General features: G+C 31.2%; 1 protein-coding gene across 3 annotated transcripts in view; it reads right to left on the bottom strand.

Annotated features, from left to right (window-relative positions):
• Window positions 1-12,922, bottom strand: part of LOC148620381 (intraflagellar transport protein 140 homolog) — a 31,044-nt gene that overhangs the window by 15,455 nt on the left and 2,667 nt on the right. For 2 of the 3 annotated variants that reach the window (XM_088581218.1, XM_088581215.1), the window contains exons 4-18: window positions 12,137-12,267; window positions 11,103-11,254; window positions 10,304-10,479; window positions 9,564-9,652; window positions 8,469-8,575; window positions 7,862-8,004; window positions 6,767-6,859; window positions 6,055-6,165; window positions 5,265-5,343; window positions 4,589-4,680; window positions 4,020-4,147; window positions 3,243-3,360; window positions 2,525-2,676; window positions 1,912-2,089; window positions 1,232-1,363 (exon numbers count right to left, since the gene is read on the bottom strand). In XM_088581218.1, the coding sequence (XP_088437344.1) occupies window positions 1,232-1,363; window positions 1,912-2,089; window positions 2,525-2,676; window positions 3,243-3,360; window positions 4,020-4,147; window positions 4,589-4,680; window positions 5,265-5,343; window positions 6,055-6,165; window positions 6,767-6,859; window positions 7,862-8,004; window positions 8,469-8,575; window positions 9,564-9,652; window positions 10,304-10,479; window positions 11,103-11,254; window positions 12,137-12,267 (1,881 nt within the window). Of the gene's footprint in view, window positions 1-706; window positions 722-1,231; window positions 1,364-1,911; window positions 2,090-2,524; window positions 2,677-3,242; window positions 3,361-4,019; window positions 4,148-4,588; window positions 4,681-5,264; window positions 5,344-6,054; window positions 6,166-6,766; window positions 6,860-7,861; window positions 8,005-8,468; window positions 8,576-9,563; window positions 9,653-10,303; window positions 10,480-11,102; window positions 11,255-12,136; window positions 12,268-12,922 lie in introns of all 3 variants that reach the window. The other variant, XM_088581217.1, reaches the window with a different exon arrangement.

The following is a 12,922-nucleotide window of genomic DNA, read 5'->3' on the forward strand; positions in this document are numbered from 1 at the left end:
ACTAAAAAAGCACAAAATAGAAAATAGAAAAGTATACAAAAGAGCACATCAGGTCTGGAGAATGGTAGTAGAAATTAAAAGGAAAAAAACTGAAGTTATTCATTTCTTTAATAAAAAGTTTCGATTTTAAACAAAAAGGATGATGTCCATTTAAAAAAAATATCAACACAGACTTAAAAGGGCTGTTCCAGAAAGATTTTTTTCCCTCAAGGAAGGTGCTTTCATCAAAATTACATGGGTAGTAGAGTTATAATCTGTTACCAAAATTTTGATGTAGCAAATGTAAAATTTTTAATTTATTTAAAGTCAGAGGTAAGGAGTTAATAAATAATTGTCTTTGTGGGATAGCCTTTCCTCCAATTCTACCAGTCATTAAAAATGCATACGACTTTTTAAGCACTGGGTAGTAACTGAATTTCTGCAAGAAATTTCCTGCCATTTTACAATTTTTAAGTTTTCTACAGATTTCACTGGAGAAACCTATTCTCCTTCAAGATATTTTTGATCTTAACTACATGTTTTTCTCCCCTTTCTTTGGTAAAATTTAGGTTTAAACATGCCTGCTAAATCTCACATATTAAATACCTAAACTTTACCATCTCAAATGGAGAAATAATTTAAACTAGACATCTGTCTTTCTGAAACAGCCCTGAGGATAAATTAAAATGTTTTCAAGAGAGAGCAGAATGTGTGATGATTTACTTACAGTTATCTTGTAAGTCTAACAGACATTGAATAAGGATTGTAATTAATTCACGATCAACATTTGCTCTTGTAAAGGCTGAATGCACAAAAAATGGCCAAGTACACTTCTGAACTAGATCTGTTACATCTATTCACTAGATAACCTTTAAATCTGCTTGGCAAAACAACACTTGAATTTGAACTGTATTGGTTTGAATTATTTTAGTGTGTGTGTGATTCAAAATTTCCTTCTCCCATTCTCAGGAAATTATCAAATATGACTTTATAACCACAAGGTGGTGTTAAAATTGGCAGTTGAGTTTCCTATCAAATCATATTTTTCATCTAATCAGCAAATTTTACAGGAGTAACCAAATCATTCTTCAGCTCCGTAATAATTTTAAATATCTTGAACACTGGATAGTTAAATTTAGATTGTAACCTACTCACAATACATTTATATCGAAATCAAGATAAAATGATGTATTAAAAATAAATAGAAAATTAAACTTTTGGTAAATCTATATCATATCAAATGGCTTCTTACCTTTTTAACAAAATAATAGTATGGCACTTCTACCCCCAGCATAGCTTGGTATTGTTCAGGCATAGAGAAACTGTCCTGGATCAGTGTTCCATTTTCTGGTGTCGAGAACAGAGAAACTATCATCACCTCAACCTGGGTATAATACAAACTATTGAATTAACTTTATACAACAGTAGGACTTGATGTAAAATGCTGAATACAAACGTTCCAATGATTTGTAAGAGTTGTGTCCCTTACCTTAGGTCCACCCCTTAAGGAATATTGTATGACTCAAGAGATAATTTTGCTTGGAGAAACAGCCTGTATTCAGAAGTAAACTTGCAGAACTAGTTCCAATATAAAGCCATGAGAGGATGGACAAATTTTTGTTAAGGTATAGGTCACTGTATTTCATTATTACATACATGGAGGAATAATTGTTCATGTACATTAGGCAACACTTTTTGTGATTCCCCTTTATTTCATTAAACCACAAATTGTCATTAATAATGTGAAATCAAGTTTTAGTTAAAAAAAAATAATGAGGGAGGGTGTTTTTTCTTTTACTCTTTTATTGTGCTGAAAGATAATGAGGGTTCTTTCTACATTGTTCAAACCCACCTCAAAAATTAGAACAAAGATGCTTTTAGATTTTATTTCATTGACTGGGGATACATATGAAAAGGTAATTTTTCACTTACAGGCCCCTCATCCATAGCCTTTGACAATGAATGTGTCTTTTTGGTTTCTTTTTCTTTCTTTTCAAATGCACTAGCTAAGACTGTAGCTTCACACACAATCAGTTTAGGTTCTGTTAAATCCCAATAATGTGATGTGGGTGTTCTTCCTGCTATATCTTTAGCTGCCTGAGTTTTACCTCTGTATAGTAAAAGATTTTATAATAAGTAGTTTAGGATAAAGAAGCATTTTCAACATGCAACTTTGTTCATGTCAATGGTAAAATCTGAATATAAAATTATAATATTGAAATAAAATGTAAACTAAAGACTGACACTTAATTTCTTATCTAAAAACATTTCTACATGTACATTTGTTACACAATATGAAAATAAATAATTTACCATTTATTGAAACAGAAGTTCACTATATCATTACAATATTTAACATGAATAAGAAAATATGACTACATTTTTCTACAAATTTGTGTGTGTTTCTGTGTGTAAAATGTAAAATTGCATGCATTTAAGAGCTAATGCATTTCTGAAGGATTGAAAAGATAGTGATTTAAAAACCCTCTAATAAAAAAAAAACTGCTGACTAAATTTCAAGAAAGATAACACGCTGAGGATATACCTCTCGGCATCATTGATATCTAGATTTAACCCCTCCATCTGTTCTGGAGGATAGTCATCTTGTTCCCCTCGTCCAGACTCAAAGTTAAAGAAGGTCACTGTATCTGTCTCTACATCCCAGAAATACAACTTAGGGTCCACACGTCCATCATGCTAGAAAATAGAAAATAGACATTCATTACATAGAATTTATAAATGTAAGAAAAATACACGAAAGATTTTAACACAGATGAGAGTTTTCTGAATCTTACATGCCAGTGTGACCTCATCTTCCACAGAAGTGATAGTTCATATTACCCTGAAAATGGGATGGCAAGAACAATCTATACTTAAGGAAGAGAGTACATGGCCTTCAACAGGGACTTGTACATGTACATGTATTAGAACCAATTAATCTTACCCTATATATCCCATGTACTGACTTCTTGCAAGATCAAAGAGACAAAATATAAGACTGTATATAATAAAACAGCTAATAAATAATTCAAAACTAACTTCCTAACCTTAATTTAATTTGAAACAGACAAAAACTATCACTATTAACTTTTTTCTCAATCCCTAACATTAAACAATGTACATATTGTTATAAAGATAAATGAACTCAATAATTTTCACCTTTTTTTCCAGGTAAATCACCTGCCTCCAGAACCTTGACAAAACGTTCAATCAAAACAGTCATTACTTGGATAATTTCACACTACATGTAGTACAGTACTTACCCCTCTGACCATAACACTGACTTTTGTACCATTACAATTACATTTACATGACATGACACCATTGAAACCTGGAATAACTTCTCCTAGGTTCTTTGGCTGACTGTGTGCTTTAGCTTCTCTGAAATTCAACAAAAACAATACATATATTTCAGACCCATTAGGTATGTGACAATCTGCACTGGCAAAATGATTAATTTAACAACAATCACAGTTAGAAATAAAGAATTTGTCGTTTGGGATAGCCAAGAGATTAAGATTTTCAAATGTTCTCTTTCTGTGTGTTAAAAAGAAATCATAATTGACCCAAATGTCTTCTTGCATGTTTTGACACTTTTATGCAGCAAAAAAAAATACTACCAATGTCATTAAATGGTTAAATAGCAAATCATAATCCTTTAAATTACTTTTTCTACTGTATTGAAAAACAATTTATACAAGGTAAACATGATCCTCCCTAATTTTGTTTTTATTTTCATATAAACCAACAAATAGCTGAGACAATGTATTATGCTTAAAGTTATTTGGCTAAAATGATATGCCTAAAAAACAAATTTATACATAGATTCTTCTTTAATAACGAGTGATTTAAATCATTACACAAGTTGAGATGGTAAAACTAATTTTGCCACAGAAAGTGGAAAAATAATTCAAATCAAAGACAAGCTTATTAACAGAGAATTGATTTCTCCAATGAAATTTAATCAAAGCCAGGTGGTTAAAAAGTAACATGTATCTTTAATCAACGGCTTAGAATGGGAGAAAAATGATTAATTCTACCTTCTAGAGAGATCAAAAACTCTGACAATTCCATGACTAGTAGCTACAGCTAAATAGTTGCCACAGACATCTATACTGGCAGGCTGTCCCTCTACCTCATTAAAATTCAATACTTGTTTTACTGTACCCTGCAATGAGAATCGATCAAGATTATTAAAAAAACTTTAAATATAAAGAATTAAATTTTATTTTGAAACAAGCTCTCTGAATGGTTGGTTCTCATCAGGGTAACCACATTATTTTGTACAACTGTTTCAATCAGGTGCTGTGGTATCATAAATGCCATTTGGTCAACAGTCCACAATTCAAATGAACCTCAACATAACTACTTCAGGCATTATTACAAAGTTGGACAAAATTGGAAAATAAATTAAAGGACTGCATTAAAAGCTCGACAAACTTAGGCTTCATGTTTCAAAAAGCATCAAAAACTCAGAAGTTGATTATTTTGCATCATTATTTTAGAAATTGAAAAAAAAAAACATCCTTACATGTATATACATGTATTATAAGACCCATGGAATATCAGTTTTATATTATATATCAGATTTCAAACATTCTAAACACACCTGTTGAGTTCTGACTTGTACTTTTCCAGGCTCAATACAGTACACATTCTGTTCATACAAACAGACTTCCATAGTCTCTGTGGTGAAAGTTCCTAAAAGTAACAAATATAAATTTCTTTCAAAATAGTGTTAAACAGAAAAATAGCCAAATATGATTATCACAGATGTTACATTTTTTATGTATTTCATATTAAACATAAAATACAGGACCTTTCCATATGCAAGTATCAGATTTTTTTACAAAAAATTTTAAAAGAACACATAATTTTAACAATTCATATTCTGAAATTTTACTTTTTTCATCAAATTTCCTTTTTTATATTTACTGTGGGAAGAATTAAAGAATAAGCACATTTATTTTGCTACAATTTTAAGAGTTTCTTCCTGCATAGGTGATATACTGATATTTTTTTTCCAATGTAAGTAAGATTTAAGGAGGTAAACCTAGGTTTAAGGAAATTAACTCTTGAAATCAGTGATATGTTTGTATCTTATTTACTCTTTCACCAAAGCATATCAAGCTTTCCTTTGAAATAGAATGAAATCTGTACAAGTTATTTTAATGCTTCATGAGGACGTACAATGCTGAATACAAATGTTCCAATGATTTGTAAGAGTTATGTCCCTTACCCTAGGTCTACCTCCTTAATTAAATAAAGTCTTTATATTAGCATACCAGCAGCTTTAATTGAACTTCTATCCTGAGCAAACTCATAGGTTATCACTCGTCTACCATTCCATACAGCCAAGGCATCCTGAAAAATAGGAAAATAATTATCTTTTTATCAATGGAAATGATGTGCCAGGGTTGCACTAAAACAAATTTTCTAAATTACTTTTTACATTTGGGTTAAGGTAAATCATACCATTATACATTTGGGTAAAGGTAAATCATACCATTATACATTTGGGTAAAGGTAAATCATACCATTATACATTTGATCCAGATTTTTATAATTTTTGTTAAGATCAACTTAACTGAACATACTTTTAAGTAGTAGTCTTTGTAAGAATCATGCAAATTCTGTAATATGTGATACACCCCAAAAAAGGGTACACATTTTTATTTTTTTATTAAGTTGGTTTATAGGTCTTTACGATGAAATGTATAAGTATTCATTCCAATCTGGCAGGATTCTTAAAACGACTACTACTTAAAATTATGATAATAAAATGCCCATCACATTTTCCAATAAATTATCTCACCCTTGAATGAGGCCTTTACAAATAAATGTTTTTAATTTGGAATACATGTTTTCTGTCAAAAATTCTTTAAAAATAAATTTAAACATATTTTTTACACCATATAAAACCACTAATTCCTCATTGAAAATACCTACTTCTGTATGATTTTGCAAGATGACAGAAAAAAATGCTCTGTGTAATAGGTATAGTCTACCTCAAAAGTGCACAAATCACTTCCATTATGTTGATTTATACAAGACTAAAAAATAATTTGAACCTACCTTAGTTGTGTAAATTCCCTTCACTTGGATTTCTGTTTTCAGATCATGATGTTGCCCTGTGGCAAACATTTCTATTGAAAGTGAGCTGGGACCATACTGTACAACTGCAGTCTGATGAAAAAGAAATAAAAAAAAGTTTAAAAAATGCAACATTTGATGACCATTAAAACAGTTACAAATTAAATTTTATTCTTTATCCAAGTTGTTAAAAAAAACTTTAAAAAAATGTTATCCCTTAAAAATACCAATGATTGCAGTAAATACTCAGTTATTGAATACTTATCAGGTTTCTAGCAAACATATCATAAATTGGTCACAAAAAAATATTGAAAGAGATATGCTTGAAACAAGGACATGCTTATATGTATAGTGTCAAATTCCAAATCAAAATAATATGACTTGTTGGTTTATTTTTTTTTTCACACCACTGAAGAAACCAGAAGGAAATTCAACCACTGGGTTATGACTCCTAATACTGTGAAAGTATGTTACTTCATGGTTACCAATTTTCGTGGATTAGGGAAGAAACACCAGTTCGTTGTTTCCTGAATTTATGGTCTTTAATTTTTCAGTATACACATCAATAGGAATCTCCTTTTCATTGGAAACCAAATCTCGTGGATTTGGCCTACCCACGAAAACCATGAAAATTGGTACCCCACAAACAATAGTACTTTCAGAGTACATTCCTTGTTATTTAACTAATACTGACCTGTTCTTTGTAGCCAGAACTCATTGTATGCTCACTCAACATGAACACATTAGCTATGGTATTTACTCCTAGCAGATTCTTGTTGGAACCCCACTGTAAAAGTTACAAAAGAACAAATCATTCATAGTAACTTCTTCAATACCCTTTTTTGATATCAAGACCTTTTAAAATTGGCAGTACATAAATTTTTGCCCACTGCTTCTTAATTTTCAGTGCCTACCTTACCACCAATTTTGCATTTAAGTATATGAAAAAGAAGTACATACTCTGAAATTTAAGATTAACTCTTCCAGGAATTTTAATAGCCCTGAATTTATGTGAATTAGAAAAATTATTGAGTGCATAAACACATGTATTAAGGTTTTGTCATTTTTTTGTAAGTCTTATTTAAGTTATCTGAGAGATGTTTTGCTTTTAAACCTGAACTCAACGCTCTGTAAATGACAAATATCCACACATTTGAATGGTAGAATGAGATCCTTTATCAAATAACTACAGTCACATGTCAAAGACTTACAAACCCTATTGAAAATACAAAGCAACTACAAAAACTAAGAGCAATGGTCACTAACTTCATACCCTCATTCCTCCATTTGATAACATGCACCTTTAATCTCCATTTTGAATTGGATCAAAATCTATAATATGAGGAGGACAATGGGGACATGTAATATTGATTTTCATTCAATTCCATTCAGTAGTGTAGGAGGAGTAGCATATAAGAGTTGGGTCCCCCTATATTCACAAATGACAAAGTCCATGTTTTGGTATGTGAAAATCCCGAACTGATTTGGATCAAAATCTAAAAATAGAGGTGCATAATGGGAACATGTAATAAAGATTTCAGTTTTAATCAATTCAATTCAGTAGTGTTGGTAGGATGATTTACCATCCACTTTGCAGGTGGGGGTATAAAAACGACTGAATTATTTAGAACAAGATTTTAAAAATTGCAATAAACACAAAGTCATGTGCTTATAAAGAATTTAAATGAATTTCACTCACAGCGAAAAAATCATACACATTTCAGTGTTGTTAACAACAAATTAACATATTGAAATCTTAATGCATTGCACCTTAAAAACTCAAAATTACCTCAACTTGTCTAACAGAGCCCTCTACCGTAGCTGGGGCTTGTAACTTCCACTTAAGTTCACCATCCACTTTCTTACCACCAATTGGTGGAGACCACTTCCAAAGAGCAATATCACCCATGTTAGTTCCACCAGCCAATAAACCTGTACACATTTATGGAAAATTGAAGAATTTAGACGAATTTCATTGAGCGAAAAAAAATCATTCACATAAAGCACTTTTCAAACAAATGAAATTTTTACGAATCATTTTAACTACATTACTGGTATCAAAATTTACATCCTAATATTGTATGAACTGAAGTTTGACTTCTAAGAAGCTAAGAAGCAAATTTACTGTGTATCAGAAAACATCAAACTTAGTTATAGACACCATTTAGTCCTATAAAGAACTAAATTATATACTATAATTATAGGTACAAAATGCATTATTTAATGATATGTTGTGGTGTTTGAATAGTTACAAACACATGTTGCCTGAGTGTGATGATAACATATCTAGTGTAAAAAAAGACATAATACACATAGCTACTTAACATCAAAGGTTCCATTACATGTACCACAAATAAATTCTATGACCTTAAGCTATCTTTTAATGGTAACAATACCTTTCTCAGCACAGTAAGATATACACATGATATTCTCATTTGGATCATAACTATTGTGGCCATCTAATGATAAAATGTAGTTATCTTCATTGTCCAGATCCCACATTCTGTAAGAAAAAGGACAAAGATATCATAAAGTGTAAGTATTTGTAAGAATCAGGCAAAATGGGAAAAATCAAAAACATGCATGACAAAACCCCACCAATTTGACAATATAATTTCACTCAAGGATGCTTTCTCTATTTGGAAAGACTATTACTAATATTTGATCTCTGAATCGCTCGATTTGCTCAGATTTTTTTCAACAGAATGTTAGAAAAATGAAGTTTTTGACAGAGTTATCTGCCCTTGAAATATTCACTTTCAGTGCATTTCAATGTAATAATATCTCAATGCAACAACCTGATAAGAAAAATATTGTTTCTTCCCATGATTCTGATCATGCAAATAGTCAAATTACACTATCAAATGATGTTTTTTTTTTTCAAATCATGTTTCACCCACTGCCTGATTCTTACATAGACTGACACTTAAACACAAACTACACAAGTAATTATTGTTATACCTAAGTACCTGTAAAACCATAACTACTTAACATCATCTAAAGTAAAATATGTTTCAATATTTTTACTTTCCAACAATTTATACCAGCTTTTGTCAATCAAGTAATATAAAAAATGAAACTGGGTTAGGCCATGATAAAAATTCCTAGATCCTCAATCAACTATTCAGAAAATTTGGGTGTTGGGATGATTTTTTTTTTATTTTACCTTAAGTAACTGTCACACATGCCGAAAAACAAGTGTTGTTGTTATCACCATCTATGTGTGCTTGGGATACATTTTAGCAGCACAAACATATTGAAACAGCTCTATCAAAGTATTTATTTTCTACGGCTACACCCATACACGTTTTTATCAAATTTGGAACCATTTTAAAAGAAATAGCAGCAAAAAATTATGGTTCAAACCCTAATAATAATGGATTTTGAAGTGCATCAAATTCTACATCTTTTCTAAAGTCTTGACACATTAACTCTGTGATGGGAAGAATTACAGTATCTACTAATTTAATTTACAGTTGGTTGATACTAACCTGACTGCCCCTTCTCCTGTGGCTGTTGCCAAAATACCTTTCCCAGCCCATGCCACTGTAGGATTATCTCCCCTACCTGACATCTTCACCTTAAAAAAGACACCCATAAAACTATCAAATTAAATTTAAACTAAATTAAATCAAGCTAGATATAATTAGGTTTAACCATTTAACTGCCATTTTTTTGTGATTAAAATAGACTTATTGAATGTGGGCCTGGTTTCATAAAAAAATCTCAAATTGAGATTTTCCTCAAATCTTCAATTTCTAGTGATCTGATTGGTTCAAATTTGAGTTCAGGAAGGATTTGAGGAAAATATCAACTTGCGATCTTTATGAAACCAGGCCTAGGATAGATCTGTACAGTGAAACCCGTCTAAACCAAACCCTGAATAAACCTGTTGCCTGTCTAAATCAGACTTCTTTTGGAGTCCATTCATATCAATTTCAGTTTATTCTTAACTGTGTAAACCAAAGAACATACCATATATTGCGCTATATACTTAAGGTTTTGTGAATGGTAAATATAAAAGTACGGCAAATTTAAGTCCAAATATTTAACATTTATCTCCAGCAGACTGTATACCTAAAAACATGAAAAACTGAGACAAAAAAAAGTAATACCTCAGGCTCTGTAATTACAAGAAATCATGAAATTTGGCACTCGTGAAAATTCCCTGCTAAATGGTATGTTGCTCCTTTTCCTGTGTACCCCACAACTACTGATTGTAAAACTATACCTTGAGTATTTCCTTAGCATCACCCTCTGGCAGTATAGCATGCTGTGTCAGTACCAAACCTTCTGTGACAGAGATCAGTACATTCTTGTCCTCATAGAATAATATTTTTAATATTGGGCCATCAGCTGTAAATAGCTGTGTACACTGTCCAGATTCACCGACTACATACACCCCACCTATAATATACAAAAAACATATACACAATTGTTTAATTATCATCTTGTCAACCCATCCTTTAACTTAACCAACATGGTTATCAAGCAGTTTCTTGAGGCCAAAAAAAAGTCTTATTTCCTGCTACCAGGAAGAAAAAAAATAGGGTTGGTGGGTAGGGAAATTATTTTATTTTTCAAAAACATTCTACATTGAGTTAATGGGGAAACAAACTAGACCTTGAAATAGAGAGGGGGAGATATTTTAAATTCCTAGGGAAAACCGACTACGTAAGCATTGCAATATTATTGAAACGGATGAACACTTCCTCATACACTGTAATTTATATGAAAACTTAAGACATAAACTTCTGAAAGATTTAAATTGGAAATTTGAAGACATGACTGTATCCAAACTACTTAATCCCTCCTTTAAGGAACATGTAAAATTTATCTGCTCCTTTTAGAAACAATCATTAGAACTGAGGGTAGAAGAAGCTTAACTTTTTTCAAGATCTACTTAAAATAGTCTCATATTTGCATTTGTCATTATTGTATGATTTGTGATTAATTTTGTTGTTGGCGTTTGTTTGTCACAAACAATATTATGTTTACACAACAATAAAATATTTGAATTTGAATTATACCTGAAGCTCCTCCAAGATAGTACGTCAGACTTTCTGCACCAAACATAGATCCACCCATCTTTACACTACTCTTTCCACTTTTCTTCCAGTTAAACATATCTAATGCACTTTCATCTCCACTGACTGCAGCCTTTGCTAATTGACTTATGTCCCTGTAAGTACATGTATATATGGTAACATTAAATGGAATCAAAACATATATTAAAGACGCCCTAGATAAACTGACAGTGTAAAAAACAGTTAGGAGAAAATATCTTTGACAAATGGTACCATTTTTCTCTATGACTATGTGTGATTACCTGTTCATTGCAGTGATTAACAGAAGAAACTGGTACTTACATTCATACCTACAGAATATCTAAAATTTATTTTACTAGGAAGACAAATTTATTGCTATTCTACTGATGCCATTGTGCTCATTTTATGAAAAAGACAGAATTTCTTACACTGGTAAAAGAAATCCTGATACTAAATAGTGACCTTCATCAGAACCTATAAATTGTACTTCCTACTATTGTTTGACATAGACAACCACAAACACAAACTTTTCCTTAGGAATAAAACCTTAGATCTCAAACATCTTTGTATTTTATGTACCAGGTTTTGCTTCTTTTAAAAACTTAATTTGACCCCAAGAATTTACATGTTTGGTCAACATTCTCATCCCCGCCATAGAACATACATTTATATGGCTCTTCCTTCAGTATTGAGAGGTTAAAATTAATTCTCCACTCAAGATGGTAAAATTACAATTTTCTACATGCAAGCTTTAGTGAGCACATTAAAATCTTAATTTTAACATAAAGATTGGAAAAATAATTTAAGTCAAGAAAAGTCTTAAAGAGAATCCGTTTCTTCAAAGAAATCTGTAGAAACCTTAGAAAATAAAAAAATGGCAGGAATACTCTCACATAAATTCAATTACAGAGTGACGGTTAAAAAGTCATGCACAATTTTAATCCCCAACTTAGTCTAAAATGGGAAAAAGCAACCAAAACTAACACAACTTATTTGTCACCTAATATAACACTTACGTAGACGGGTCTTGCGGTGGCACAGGTTTACATAAAATTTTATTCAATGGTTCTTGTACATGATGTTGATGAAGTGGGTTCTGTTGAAGTCTTCCTTTAGAATCAGCCTTCCATACCATTACTACTCCAGCCTGTAAATATAAATCTAAGGCTTTGCAACATTCATTAAGTTGCATCATTATCATATTAATGACTAACATATTTTCCTGGTGACAATGTCACAAAAAGTCATAATGGTAAATTTGATCTTAAATAATGCCATTCCAAAAAAAAAAGCAGCATTGTGATGTCATCATTTTCCATCAACATCACACTTACATTTGTAATAAGGACTGGTGATACAATTTTACAGTAATATGAGGAAAGTTAAACCTTAAATACGCCTGAAGAAACATACAATGTAAATTCAGAACAAATTTCTTAATTTTTGTCCTAACATAATATGTTATCATTATTAACTTCCAAAATTGTAAAATTTCTTATGATAAACCTTTTTTTATTGTCCTAATAAAAATTGTAATGGTCTGAAAAAGTCTATGTTCCAAAATGCCAAGCATTCATAAGGAACTTTGGGTTGTTATGGTCAGAAAATTGTATGATACTGATAACCTGATAAACATCAATTCCGTAAACATTTGGGTGTCATGTTTTGACAATCCCTATCTTGGAAAAAGGTAAGATTTGATTTGTATTTATAAAGTATATGAGAATGAGTTACCATTATGCCATTTTAAAGCTCCTGATTTTACATGCACTCAACTGGATTGATTGCTTCTCTAGTCGTCA

The sequence above is a fragment of the Perna viridis genome, chromosome 4, assembly GCF_037379345.1.
Source record: "Perna viridis isolate PV_CMFRI_1.1 ecotype Kerala chromosome 4, ASM3737934v1, whole genome shotgun sequence".
NCBI classification, from domain to species: Eukaryota; Metazoa; Mollusca; class Bivalvia; order Mytilida; family Mytilidae; genus Perna; species Perna viridis.